Here is a 15,501-nt window from a genome sequence, read left to right on the forward strand (position 1 = left end):
GAGGGTGAAAAAAGGCACAATATTTCCATATATATGAGCCTTGTCCTTGTTTGGTGTGAGGCTGGCTTGCACGCCACGTGTTGGGTTCACACTTAAATCGTAGTTTCCAAACCTCTGCTGAATTGCAACATGCAGATGTGGCAGCTGAGAGAGGATGTGAGTGTTTTCATCATTAGTTGATTTCAATTATTATTTACACGGGAGTACTGGGATTGGTTTTGCCTTGTACACAAAATTTGCTAGTATGAATCACGTTCATTCACATCAGTGTTTTGCAGCTTTATATTGGTGCTTGTCCAGATGTGGTGGAAAGGTTGGCATGAACCATCTCTTTTTTTTTCTCCCAATTTGGAATACCCAATTCCCACTACTTAGTAGGTCCTCGTTGTGGTGTGGTTATGCACCTCAATCTGGGTGGTGAAGCAAAGGCTCAGTATCCTCCGCTTCTGAGACAGTCAGTCCATGCATCTTATCACGTGGCTCGTTGTGCATGACACTGCAGAGACTCCCAGCATGTGGAGGCTCACACTACTCTCCGCGATCCACGCACAACTTTCCACCGCCCCACTGAGAGTGAGAACCCCTAATCACGACCACGAGGAGGTTACCCCATGTGACTTTGCCCTCCCTATGAACCGGGCTAATTTGGTTGTTTAGGAGACCTGGCTGGATTCACTCAGCATGCCCTGGATTCTAACTCGCGACTCCAGTGGTGGTAGTCAGTATCAATACTCGCTGAGTATAACGTTGTGCTGGCGCTGGCAAATAACGAAAACGATGACGATGAAATGAAGAACCCAAGTGCAGTTTTATTTACAATAGTGCAAACCAAAAAACGTAAATCCAACATGAAAACATGAACTAGACATAAACTAGACTTGACATAAACGAGACTGGGCTTGACTAACATAACATGACTTGACTTGACTTGACTTGACTTGACTTGACTTGACTTGACTATGGACTACGTTACACATTCAATACTTGACAAGGGACAATGGAAAACATGAGGGCTTAAATACACAGACATGGGTAACAAGACAACCTATGAACAGACAGAACTATAAACAAGATAACAAGACTAATGAACTTAAACCAATGACAAACTAGAACTGATAATTAGTAACAAGACAATAAACCAATGAAAACAAGACACATGAACATGGAGGGAAACAGGAATCACATGACTATGGATATAGGAACTAAACTTTTCAAAATAAAAGACATGGAATACATGAACCAACACATTAAACATTACACTAAGCTACTCAGGCCCTGGCATGAACCATCTCTTAACTCTGTTGGACAACTTTTGTGAGCAGTTTACCATCACCTCGCATTCAATAGTGCTACGTTCTCTATGTGCACCAGTCAAAATCCATCAAGGACTCTGGTCCTGCTTGACTGGCTGGAAAGGCTTCAATCTCACACATCGGTTGAAAGGAGAGAGTGAGAGATTGGGTGAAGGGCAGAAAGAGAGTTTGAAATTAGGATTCATGTCACTACAATTATCCTGTGAGAGTATAATTACTTTTGGCAGCACTCTCTGTATGATCACACACAAAAACTCAATTTGATTCCTGTGTGTATGTGAGAAGAGTAGGCAATATGACTTGGTGAAGGACACTGACACCATTTTTTTAGTTTAAGTATATTTTTTACTCATATTGGATTTTTGCAAGCTAATATCTTCATGTTTCTAAAAATGGCACTTCAGTTTCAATCCCCATGTGTAAAGTAAAGAACTCTGGTGATAAAGTATGAGAATATCTGAAAAAAAAAAAGGAAAAAAAGGAATCACTCATCAAAGCTCCCAGTGTTGGCTGAGTAGAGAATATTTAATAGACATCAGTCTAAATTTTTGGCAGTATTTATCAGTTCATATACATGCACTGTGAAAATATATGGTCTTTACTGCATTAAATATTTGACTGTCTAATCTGAAGTGAAGAAGGGATGTTTACATATGGTATATCATAGATACAGGTTTTCAGTTTATACTCATCTTTTCATTTTCTGGCACTTTGTGCTGTTTATATGATATTGTTGGACTAGCAGACAGGTTCAACAAATTGTCCAGACACATTTAGCATCATTACAATGAGATGATTCCAGACAAAATGCCTAAATCTTGAAGAGGGTAACAGCAAAAGCCTGGTCATTTCTCTTTATCAGTTGGCTGCCGTGTTTACTTAGACTTTAAAGAGCAAACAAACATGAGGAGCAAATATATTTGACATTATAAAGGTTTTCTTGTAGCAAGCCTAGTATCATCAAAATACACCCACCATTCAGTTTAGCATGCTTTCGATCAGCACAGTGTCAGTGTGTTCCTCTTCCATGAAGTCTAGCTCTCATGACATGGCCTATGTCAAATAGTTTTTTGTCTTTAAAGCCAACATGACATAAAAATGGACACCATTTACTTTCTTAAGGCATATTCCTTGTCTTGTGTAATTCCGAATAAGACTTTTTTTTTGTGTGATCTTTAATCAAAATGCAATGATGTGCTCTTCCTCTGAAATAACTTTCCTTTTCAGCTGACATCGCTTAGGCCACATGAGCTATTGGAAAGAGCTGCAACTAATGGTTATTTAGACAATCGACTAGTCTAATGATTATTAGAATGATTATTCTGGCAATTATTCAATGATTAATCATTAGCTCTTAACCGACTATTTAGCTTGTGCCTTGACTTAAAAGGCTGTATTAAATGTGCTTACCAACAATAAAGATGACAAAATCAACATGTAAAAAATACCTCTAAATGACATTCATTGAATTGGAAAACAATACTTTTTATTACATTTGCGCAAAAAAATCCTATTGATATCAAAGGATTTGTCTTGTGTTCCATTTTTAAATATCTAAAAAAAAAACAAGATATGTTAGCTTAAGAAGCAATATAAGAAATTTTGAGAATTTATAGAGATATTTAGATATTCAGAGAATATACGTTGGCCTAGGAATACAAGTATGTTTTGTAAATGTGTATTTTTTCACTTGTTCACACTTCTGCCAGTGCAGGAAAGTCAAAATATACTTATATTCTTTATAAATATACTTATATTCTTTTGTCATATCAAGTTATATTCTCTAAAAGCAAGTCTAAATATCTTATATGTTGCTTCTCAGGTAAACGTATCTTGGATTAAAGATTTTTAAATATTTTAAAATATTAAATATTATATTCAACATTCTTAGATAACACATTTTTCTTCTGCAGTATAGCTCCTAAAGTAAATGTACATTGTTTTAAAGGAATTTTAGATATTTATATTGGAAATCAAGACTAAACAAAAACAAATCAAAATCATATTTTGTTGCAGTGTTTAATGGGCGAAGACTACCCTCTCTCATCTTTTTGTTCACTTCAATCCATTTTTAACTCACAAAAACAAACACTTTCTTCTTAATAGAGCTACGCATCAACGATTTTCTTCACGATAAGACACCGCAACACAAATGTATTATGACCCACTACAGTACGTCGCGAGCCATGAAATTATAATATAGCTGCAGCAAGCGTGCACGATGGACGACTGTCCACGTGCCAGAGTGTGCATCAGCCAGGTGCAGTTTCAATCTCTCCCCTTAGATCGGGTCTCTTCACGCGACTCATAGAAGAGTCGCTGACCACACAGAGATATGCCAGTTTTGGTATTTGCACTTATTTACATGACCTGTTTCCTTATTATTTGAACTTTAACAAAGGATGCATTAAAGATACAGTATAACGCCAAGGTGTTTCCTTTAAAGATGCTCTGAAATGCAAGTTCAGCCCTGGGTCCTCTTTATTTCACAACGAGAGTGCTTCTGTATTTACTTATTTTGTATTTTTGTATAATTTCCTCATACTTTGCGATCTAAGTAATCTTGAACTGTTTGGAAAGTTTGGAGTGCATCTTGGACTGCAAGGCCTTTACCATGTCTTGAACACTGGGGGGGAACCAAACTATTTTGAGGGTGGGGGGTTGTGGATGTTGAGGTCACAATTGTAATGGTTCTCCTTGGTCCTTTAAAATAATAAAGGCGCTGAATGCAATCATTTTCTGAATAAAGGCTTTAAATGCGATAAAGATGTTTTTTTTTAAGTGCACACAGTACAAGACAAACACTTGTACTGTTTCAGTCATCTTTTCATTCTTTTTTGTGCTGTCTCAAATAAAAGACGAATAATTTGAATTTCTTTTCATCACTGATGATGAATGTCTTTATACTGAACCTTTAATAGAGCTTTATAGGATTTGTCCTTTTTGAAGCTTGACTGCTCTTGCTCACTATAAACTGTTATTCTAAGGAATACAGTTGCTTAAAATACCTATTTTTATGTTAACAGAATATGGGTTTTGAACAACATTCGGGTGGGACCCAATTTATATTAGGTGGCCTTAACTACTATGTACTTAACCATTTGATACAATGTACTTATTATGCACATACATGTTGTTGCATTGTAATTACATTTAAAGTACATTTAATTACATTTGTAGTTACACTGTTAACTTTACCCCTAACCCAACCCTTAGCCCAAAACCTAACTCGAACCCCTAATCCTTATCCTAACACTACCCTTACTCCTAGACCCAACCGTACCTCAACCCCAGTAACAGCAAATGTGGGCATTTTGCAGAACTACATGTAGTAACACAGTAAATACATAGTGTTGTATGTATTTAATGTTATTACATAGTGGTTAAGGCCACCTAATATAAAGTGTGACCTAAGGGTGAGTAAATGAGTGAAAGTAATTTTTCCATTTTTAGGTGAATACTTCTTTAACTGTTTAACTGAGCACAGACCTGACAAGGTCTCTTATAAAAGAAGACTCTTTTCTCCCCAATTTGGAATGCCCAATACCCACTACTCAGTAGGTCCTCATTGTGGTGCAGTTACACACCTTAATCAGGTAGCGGAGGACAAGTCTCAGTTGCCTCTTTTTCTGAGACTGTCAATCTGTGCATTTTATCTCATGGCTTGCTGTGCATGACTCCACGGAGACTCCGCAATTTACCATGCGCCCCATTGAGAGCGAGAACCACTAATTGCGACCACGAGGAGGTTACCCCATGTGACTCTATCCTCCCTAGCAACTGGGCAATTTGGTTGCTTAGGACACCTGGCTGGAGTCACTCAGCACACCCTGGATTCGAACTTGCGACTCCAGGGGTGGCAGTAAGCATCAATACTCGCTGAGCTTCCCAGGCCCCCAAACAATGTGATTATCCAATTATATCTGAAAGACCTCACATTACAGGTAGGTTGTGAAAAGGGTTTCATGTTGACTCTAAACAAAGGCCTACACATGGCCACTGTCATTAGAGTTAGGTTGTAAGGGTGTTGGTGAAGAGATGCTGTGCCATTTTTAATGTCCTGGAGTTCAAAGATCATCTCATGTAAGTTAATCAGGAGCTAATGAATGTGAGTATACACTATTGGGCTAATTAAGCATAGCATGTATGTGACTGACTACAGGGGAGTTTAGATGGTGGAGCATCAAAAGGAATAATGGAAAGATTAGATTTTACAATAGACATTAGACATGAAACAATTTCCATCTTACAACTTTGTTTGACCCATTTACAAAGTAATGAGGAGTGAAGACTTTGAAAGGTTTTATACTTTTGTTTATTTTTTGTGTATGTATTTTAATATTTTATTGGCATAAGGCTTTCAGCCATAAGCCAGTGTTGGTGAAGGACCAAATTCAAATGGGCAGTTGTATGGAACAACAGAGTATATTTAGCATTTGTTTGTTTGTTCAATATGCACTGTGTATACAGTGCATGCAATAAATGGATACTAGTCTAGAACATCAGCCTGGGCTCCACCTCCCACCACCTACATATTTGTTTCAACAGCATTTTCAAGCAAACCTTCAGTACCCTGAATTTTATTCCTATACTTTAAAAATAAGAGAGTTACATATGCCATTTCTTTTTTATATTAATTTCCTCTTGGAGAACTAGTGCTGAACTTGTAATTAAGTGTGCTCAGTTAACCTCTCGGGAGATAAGTAATCAGTCTTTTTATATCAGTGTCTTCTCTTTGGCAGTAAGCTTTAAATACAGATTCAAGTTTATAATATAAATAAATATATATAAAATATAAAAAAAGAATGATTTTACAGTACACGTTGCATTAAAGGAATATTTCACAAAAATTGTAATTCTGTAATTTACTCACCCTTGCTGTATGTTGTTCTAAACCCATGTGACTTTCTTTTTGGTGACAACCTTTGGTGACAGTATACACTTTCAATCTGCCTTGTATCTCTTTTCTGTTCCAAATCCTTTTCTGTTCCAAGTCACAAGTGTTTTGAACAACATGAGAGTGAATAAATTATGATCTTTCTTTTTGTGTGTACTATCCTTTTAAAGTGTGTATTTTCTGCGACACTTGCGTCACACAACAAAATTGTCAACATTTTGATTGTTTTCAAACAGGTTTCCTGAACACCAGGTTTCCTAAACATTTCCCTGTCTCCATTGGTATGACAGATAGTCCCGCCCAAACACATGCCAAAGTTGCGGTTTTGTTTGGGATACTCAAACGGACAGAATTTGTTTTGATGCCACAGTGCCACAGAGCCAGAGTGTTTTAACTTTTTGGGGAAATCAACCTTACTAATAGTTGTCAATCCCATTAAATATGAAAGATGCTGTTACTTTTAATGAGGTCTACTGGTTGTTTTATAATATAAGGAACAAATGTTGTTCTTTGGCTAATGTATAGGTTATCAGTCACAATAAAATATTTTTTCTGTACATTAGATTTACTGGACCAATCTGAAAAACAAAATAAAAATCCAAAGTTCAGCAGTCTATAATGTATAATGTTAACAATATTTATCTGCGAACTTCACGTTGTTCTCAAAACTTAGCCTACAGGTACTGAAGCTCTGCCATGAATAAAACCATAACCATAACCACAAAAACCAAACATCTGTTCAATAAAAGCTGAAAACAGACTAATATTAGCATGCCATTTCTATTGGGTGTACATCTCCATTTGTATTTGCCTGGATAGGACTGAAAAACATGATAGGATTATAATACATTAATTGCAATGATTTCGAGATTGCAGCCCTTTGATTGCAAAGCTTGCATGCTGTCCCTCCCATAGCAAGTCTTCACCTCTCTGCCATCGTAGTATGAAAATATAGAATAAGATACTGTATGCAATTCTATCAGTTTTTATTTATGTATCTCTTCCCTCCCCTCCCTCCTTTCTGCATCTCTCTCTCTCTTCCTTTCTCCTCCTATCTGCATCTCTTGTTCTCCCCTCCCTTTCTCTCTCTCTGCCAGCCACTACCAACTTGGACTTGGAGAGCAAACGAACAACCCACTTCCAATCGTCATGGCAACAGCATGTGAATGTGTTCGGCTCGTGGAGTAGGCCGGAGTGTGTGCAGGAGCTGCACCAGGAGGCTCAGCTGAACCTTCAGAGTCTTCTGCAAGGTAAGAGAGTCAGCTATAGGCTGTTTTTCTGTGTGTTTTGGTACCAGGAGTGATCGTGTAGCTGGTTTGCAGAATCCCACCCCCTGATCGTCTGCCTGAATCAGTCTTCCATGTGTGTTTGAATTTTTCTGTGGACGTGGGTGTGCGTGTGCATTTTGTTTTGTCTGCGAATGTTCTCCACTGTCATTCCAGTTCTACGTTTCCCAGCACGTATGAGCGAGGCACTATTTGTCTTTCTATTCCACTGTGCATCCTCATGTTTTCCCTCCACTCATCTCCCCTCATTCTGCCATTAACATTTCTCTCTATCTCTGACTCATACTTTGCCCTCTTTATGACCCATTAGATTCATTTTGATTTGAAGAGAATGAACTGTTACACTTTCTCTGTTCATTTCATTCTTTACTGAATAAATAAACAGTATCAATGTTGACGACTCCTGACACTGTGTATATATATGTGTGTGTGTGTGTGTGTGTGTGTGTGGGCAGATTTGGGTGTTTTTTTTTTTAGGACATTTTTTTTAGGTTACAAACTGGTAATTGTAAAGGTATTATGCTATAAATGTGGTTGATGAGGACATTTCTAGTGTCCCCATAATTCAAATCGCTTAAAATAAAAAACATACTAAACCATTTTTTTATTTTATGTAAAAATGCAGAAAGTTTTTTGTGAGGGTTAGGTTTAGGGGTAGGGTTAGGATTAGGTTATTGAATCTATAGTTCCTACAGTAAAAAAGTTTATAATGTCTATAGAGAGTCCTCAAAGATAGCCGCACCAACGCGAGTGTGCGTGCGTGCGCGTGCGTGTGTGTGTGAGTGTGTGTGTGTGACTGTACAAGTTGCATCATCTGCATTTATTTATTTTTTATATCCTAAATTAATATGTATTTATAGAGTTGGAGTTGCCATTCTAGTGTAAGATCTGTATCAGACTGACTGGGCAGCTGTTGCTTAAACATCAGTGAGTGGGTGGTCAGTATTTACAAATGTGTGGTGCTGTGCTATGTGCATAAATATTTATTTTGCATATGCCTGTCTACCACACAAGAATGTAACCAATTATTAAAGATTTGGGGTACCGAAAGTAAAAGTTTACGAATCTGTTACTGAACCACTAATGTGAATATTAGGGAGACGTGTCCTTGTACATTTACATGTGCAGTTATAATATCAGCTATAGTCTTCATCTGCACATAATTCCAATGTAATTTGTGGATTGATTAATGTGGATACGTTATCGCGCTGGACAAAGTCAAGCTTTTGCATTATCTAGGTCTGTTAGTCCGATTTCACAAAAATCTGACAATTTCTGTTAGAGTAAAAAGATTACTCGTCATTTTAAAAAGATTAATTATTGTTTTAGTCCAACTGAAAACATACAGTCTGTCTATGGCGGTTATGATCCTGTTGTCACAGACCAAACACCTGTCATGGATATTTATTCAATGCACTTTTAGGAACATTTAAATTGGGGGGGGGGGGGGTTTGTACGGTCATATTTAATATGAAAGTGTGATTGTTTTGTTGGATGAAGTCATTTGAATGTTAAATATGTGTGACAGTTGAGGGCTGTTTAATCAAAAGTGTTGTAAACAGAGGACTTGTTTTGGAAAGATGAACTATTTATAAACAAAAGTGTAATTTTACCTACAGCCTAATTGGCTGCTATGTTGGTGTACCCTTAGCGGCCCAATCAACTGCTGGAGGATATTTGGCTAGAGAATCTCTGAATATTTGCCAGTGAGATGTATATGCAAATATTCATCATGGAATTCATTTGCAGATAATATTTGAGAAAACATCAGAAAACGCAATTTTTTCCTGTCCTTATCAGTAGCTATACCATTGATGTTTAGGGATAGGGATTGTAAGGAATTAATGATTATGGTTCTGATTCCTCTTAACGATTCCAGTTCCTTAATGGGTTCATTAAAGGAATAGTTCACCCAAAATATAAATTATCACATCATTTACTCACCTTACTCATGCCACCCCAGATGTGTATAGATTATAGAATATTTCAACTCTTTAGGTCCATAAAGTGCAAGTGAATGGGAGCCACATTTTTGAAGCTCTAAAAGCACATATAGCCATACTCCAGTAGATTGATTAATGTATTCTGAAGCAAACTCTAGGTGTAAGAAATAGATCAATATTTAAATATTTTTACAAAAAAAGTTCGCTTCTGTCCAGCTATGGTTTGCATGGCGATGAGGGTAGAAACTGCCCTCGTGTGATGCAAGCGTGAAAGGCTCCTCTGCATAAATATTCATAGTTAGTGGAACCAAAAGTCATGAAAATCAGACGATTCCGGTTTATTTTTTTTAATTTACATTTACATTTATGCATTTGGCAGATGCTTTTATCCAAAGCGACGTACAGTGCATTTATTACAGGGACAATCCCCCCGAAGCAACCTGGAGTTAAGTGCCTTGCTTAAGGACACAATGGTGGTGGCTGTGGGGATCGAACAGCGACCTTCTGATTAACAGTTATGTGCTTTAGTCCACTACGCCACCACAACTTCAGTACGCCACCACCACTCCATAATTAAAATATGTTCCCAATAAGAACTGGTATACATACAGTATGTCATCAAACTAAGAGACCCAGCAAAGCTAATACACTAAGCTTATCAATGATAAGCACTTGTATACCGACTCCCAAAATGCTCATAAATCATTTGTGTTCAATTATGAACAAGAAACAAAGAACAAATGAAATGGGAAAATCAACAAGAAAAGGGGCATTGTTACTCTTGACCTCTTCCATTTCTTTCCTGCATACACAAGAAAAGGAGTGACCCATATTTAATAAATGGGTGATTTTCAGTGAGCATCTTGTTTGGGGATGTTTTGAGTTCATTCATGGCCACTGTGGAAGCTTACACGCTTGAGTGGTTGGGATCTTGTCTAGACAAGCCATTTGATTGGCTGATAGGCATGCAGATTTCTTTAGTCCCATTTGTTTTGCTGACTGGCCCAAGATCTGGTCAGGGAGGCAGGGGAGGCTCTGAAATACCTTGACACACAAATACAAACACACTCTTACTTTGGTGTTGCTTCTTATACTCTCTCGTACAGCTTCTTTAAAGTTTTGACATTGCTGTTTGAAGTCTCCCCTTCCACACTGACTGACATGAATCAAACGCTGTTCTGGTGAGTTCTGAGTGTCTAGTTTAATTTCTTCTGCATTGCTTGTAATATGTTATTTGAATGGGTAAATCATTGGCTGCATCTATTGCAGTTTTCTCAACTTCATTGAGTCACTTTTCAGACATTTTTAAAATGGTGTGGATTAAGTCGGAAGGTTGTTGTCCTAATGGAACAGAGGGTTTGGAGAAGTGATAATAGCTATGTATTAAAGAAGAATTTGCTTTGTGGTTTGTGCTTAGAATGCTGTGATGTTGGCTTGTGTTTGCTGGAGTTTGTTCTTGTTACAGCTGCAATGAAATGATATCCAAAATGCATTCCACAACACAACCATCATTTTTAAATGGGATTTTACACTTCTGATTACATTATTTGATCCCATAATGTATATCTGTGCAGAGCTTTCAGCTAACTAACTTGAGGTCTAAGGCTAACTGAAGGAGTGTCTTTCTGTGTAAATTATTACTGTGGTAATTTGAAATCCATCTGGTCAAACATCATTCTTGGAATAGAAGTAAATACATGCCTTCTGCGTGCTAAATAAAATGGCAAAACATATTCAGAAATTGTGCATGTGTCAGTGCACAGCTGTAGGCTATAGTTTAACTATGTGCTGCAGTTTCACTTAGTGGAGGTTTAGGATTTCACTTCAGTCTTTCAGTGCCTCGTTATGTTCCGTTCCAGCATGTGAAGAGGACTCAATGTGGCTAAACTTGGGGCTTGGGGCTTGGGGCTATTGTTGACTCCGGAGGTATGCCATTGTCTTAGAAAGCCCACCATTGCTAGGCAACCCCAACTCTAAGAGTGTGGTATCCAAGTTTGGGAAAAGAGGGAGCATGTCCCCCCCAAAACACCATCACACATTCATACAGACACACTAACTGAATGGTAAAGGGTGGAGGCCTTTAAGTGGTTGAGTGTGTGTGTGTGTGTGTGTGTGTGTGTGTGTGCGTGTGCGTGTGCGTGTGCGTGCAGTGGGAGGGGTTAAAACGGAATGTTTTGGGGGGATTAGAATGGCTACCAAAATGGGGTGGGGTCTTTTCAGGGGTGTCCTTTTACTGAATGAAATGTTAATTGTCCTGTTTACAACATTTCTGACTAAGAGAGGGAGAGAGAGTTTATTAATACTCTTTCTTTCAACAGCATGTCTCTCAGTGCTGTTCCTTACTTTAAAACAACCATTTAATGTGTGTGTCTACTCAGATTTTGAGGAGCAACTGGATGATAGCAGAGTAACAGGACAGACATTCAGACACACTTCTTCTCAGAGCTCCGAGGACACGTCAACCACTCCCAGCCGATCTTCTTCCTCACTCAACAACAAGAAGACGGAGTTCGTCTTTGTGGTAATTAACTTATATGCCATCTTGGTTGCTCTCAAACTGATATCTAGAGCTTGAGGAGTAACTTTGAGCTTTGTTGGGCACTTTCAACGTAATGGAATTTGACATGTATGCCACCAACAAACTCATTTTGTTCCTGAAAAGCATTAATGCTTTGTATAAAGTTTGCAAATCTAATTAGATGTGGTTTGTCCCCTGAGTGGAAACAGCTTTAGACTTCTCTGTGAGGGCGGTTCTGAGCTTTTAACCATAAAACAGGTTTTCAGACTTGAATCTTAAGTAGTTTAAACATCCTGGTAATTGATCATCCTCTGCTAAAACCCCTTCAAAAAGTTTAATTGAAAAGAAAAGTAAATGATCATTAACTTAATTTATACACTGACCAGCTCTGCAATACATGCAGATGTGTACTTAAATACACCTCAAAATGAACCTCAAAATCCACGTTTAGAAATTGTCAGGAATTTATTTGGGTTATAAAACAAATTATTAACACTCATATTAGATTTTATACAGACTTTCAATTTCTCTCTCTTTAGCCTGCAAATAAGCAAGTGTGTGAGGATGAGACCACAACATTAGGGGTCCGGGCACATGACCTGACCCAATGTGGTTCAGAGAGGTCCCTTCTAGGATGGAATGCCTCACTGAATCCCCCTGTTGCAGAGAAACCTCGCTGGCACCTGGGTCGACACTCTCCTGCTCACCTTGTCCCAATTGACATCACAGGTAAGGCTGAATCATACTCTCTCTCATGCTGATGATATCTGTGAGTTTTGGCTCAGTCTTTATAAAGTCTAACATGCCTGGCCTGTTTCTGTGTGTTTTAATAGATGTGTAATTTTATGCATTAGAACTTTGTTGCTAAATGTTTTACAGATATTTTTCTAATTTAGTAGCTGTATTAAATGTAAAAATCTTTATGGAATGAGTGCATATCCCAGGATGAGAATATTTATTCTAGGGCTGGGTATTGATACAGATTTCCCAATTTGATTTTGATTCACAAGCTCTCAGTTTGATTTTATTCTGATTTAGATTCGATTTTATTTCGATATCGGTTATTATAGGTATATTTCAGTTATAATGTCCACTTTCCTTACATATGAAAGACATTCTCTCCCAGATAATGCTGTTAATTACACAGGGGACTTTCTAATTAGGTACGTTACAAAAATATAAATTGTACTAATTATATTTTACTAGTTGTTCATCATTTTGATCACATTTTAGCTTTTTAAAAATTAACAAATCTATGTATTCCATCAGAAAATATATTATATATTATATAATTATTAATATATTATATTGTTACGTTTATTGTTTATATGCATAATTTCTACTATTTACAACTACTTAAATTGATTTGTTGAACATGTGCTAAAAAAACGGTACTATGTCTTTAAGATCTGAGCATCTGTAAATGAGCATGATAATGACAAAGGACTCAAATGGCTTTACCTCATCTGTGCTATGCATGATAAGAATTAAATTCTTATTTTTTGTTGTTTTTGATCAACAACTGAGTGTAAAGAACAGAAAGGGTATTAAAAAGTGACATTAGGGTACAACGGAGCTAAACGCACGCCTTAAGGAAAATGTGCTTTTTTTCTGACCATAAAGTGTCTCAAGAAATACCTTTATTTTTATTGAATATTGATGGAGTAACATACTTTGTGTTATAAGAATTAACAACAGAAGCACAATTAATAAAAATACAAATAAAAAAAGTGGCGAGGGAGCCTTGAACCCCACATGGTAGAAGGCTCCATCAATTTGGGTAAAAAGCCCCCAGGGGTTATATTGATAGTGTACATATTGCTGCAATAGTTATAGGGCACTAAGTTTGTCAACTTAGGCAAATACCTTTGAGACAGCTAGATGCTTTTTTGAGGAACAAATTAAGATAATGCTTATTCAAAATAACCACTTCAGAAAATAATAATAATGCAATTTCTTGTTCATTTCAATTATATAAAATGTCATTACATCTTAAGTATGCTATAAACAAATTAATCTCCATTGTGATTGGATCAGTAATGTGAGCACATTTTGAACATTCCTCATAACTAATCTATTCCCCCCAGTTAAGAAAAACAATGTGTTTAATAGGGGCCTTTAACACCCACAACAGGTGGGCTTTTACTCCAAATGCTATCCTTTCACTTATTGGACAGTTATTTAATTTTTTTTGTAGAAACACCTTGAACTAAATTAAAAATGACATATGTATTTTGTTTCAAAATAAATGTGTTAATTTCCATGATTTTCATTAGCTACATTTACAACATTTAAAAAATATTAAATATTAGATCAGATTGCCTCAAAATCAAATTTCAGACATTACACACAATGATCTCATGGAAAAGCACAGTTCTGCTGTTCATAGTGTCAAACAGTTGTTTAGGAAAGTTCTGTGATAGTGTTTTATGCTATTAAGTGTTTTTGGAGAAAATAAAATCAAAAGGAGCCTTTTACCCCATGGAGCCTTTAGTACCGTTGTACGCTATTCAATGACAAATTAATTGCGTGGATCTTGTCTTTGGACATTCCTGGAATGAGTCAAACCTCCCTCAACTCGGTGCTAAACTTTATCCCCACTATAGCACACAATCACTGGTGAGTGATATCTGAAGATTTACTAACAGTGGCTAATCATAAACATTTAATCGCATAGCGCAGAATTTGGTTGCAAATGCAAGTGATTTCTTCTCATTGTAGTAGAGGGTTGCACATAGAGTAAAAGATGAATCTTGGGATTTAAGAATCGATATCAAGATCATTCTAGGGAAAAGCGTTATGCATCTGAAAATCTATTTTTTACCCAGTGCTAATTTATTGTGTTCAGCTGACAATAAAAAATAAATAAAAAAATTGGGGGGGTTCAAAAATAACTCGAGCATGACATGGACATCTGAGCAAGTCATTTATTAACCTAATTGAAATGCTCAAGTACACTGAATGTCTCCCCAGCGAGGAATGTGAATGATCCTAGGTCAAAAGATGTTGGATGCTAATGTTTTTGATCTTTCAAAAGAATCTGTTTTGATTCGATAAATCATATTATCATCACCTTCATCATGACAACCCTGTTCTTCAGTTTTTATGCTCTGTTTCCCATCTGAGTCTATAAGGATGTCTTGACAGTGCCGGTCACAGAAGAGTTTCAGTCCTCCTCTCTCAAGCTGCCACTCTTTTAAAGTGAGTCTCAGCTGTCCCACACCCATTTCTCTAATCTCCCATTTGACTACCTTCCTGTTCCTATCTCCGGCCTAGACACAGTAAATAGGTGGCTGGATCTGTAAACACAGATGATGCTGTTCTTAGACAGCCTGGGGTCTGATTCCCAAAGTGGTGCTGCTACTCAGCCACTAAAGATAATGAACAGGTAGCTGTTGCCATGGCAACATGCAGCTCTCCCTCTTTTGTGTAGCTAGGAGGCGCAGAAAAAGCTGCATAGAGTGAGAGACAGATATAGAGCGAGTGAGGGAGAGAAAAATGGAGAGGATGGGTGGGAGTAATAGGGAGAGATGAGTAAAGATTT

General features: G+C 37.3%; 1 protein-coding gene across 2 annotated transcripts in view; it reads left to right on the forward strand.

Moving 5' to 3' along the window:
• LOC127644028 (NHS-like protein 2) overlaps positions 1–15,501 on the forward strand; it is a 113,967-nt gene that overhangs the window by 91,001 nt on the left and 7,465 nt on the right. For both annotated transcript variants that reach the window (XM_052127031.1, XM_052127040.1), the window contains exons 2-4: positions 7,308–7,460; positions 11,818–11,960; positions 12,497–12,686. In XM_052127031.1, the coding sequence (XP_051982991.1) occupies positions 7,308–7,460; positions 11,818–11,960; positions 12,497–12,686 (486 nt within the window). The remainder of the gene's footprint in view (positions 1–7,307; positions 7,461–11,817; positions 11,961–12,496; positions 12,687–15,501) is intronic.

Source organism: Xyrauchen texanus, chromosome 1 (assembly GCF_025860055.1).
Source record: "Xyrauchen texanus isolate HMW12.3.18 chromosome 1, RBS_HiC_50CHRs, whole genome shotgun sequence".
NCBI classification, from domain to species: Eukaryota; Metazoa; Chordata; class Actinopteri; order Cypriniformes; family Catostomidae; genus Xyrauchen; species Xyrauchen texanus.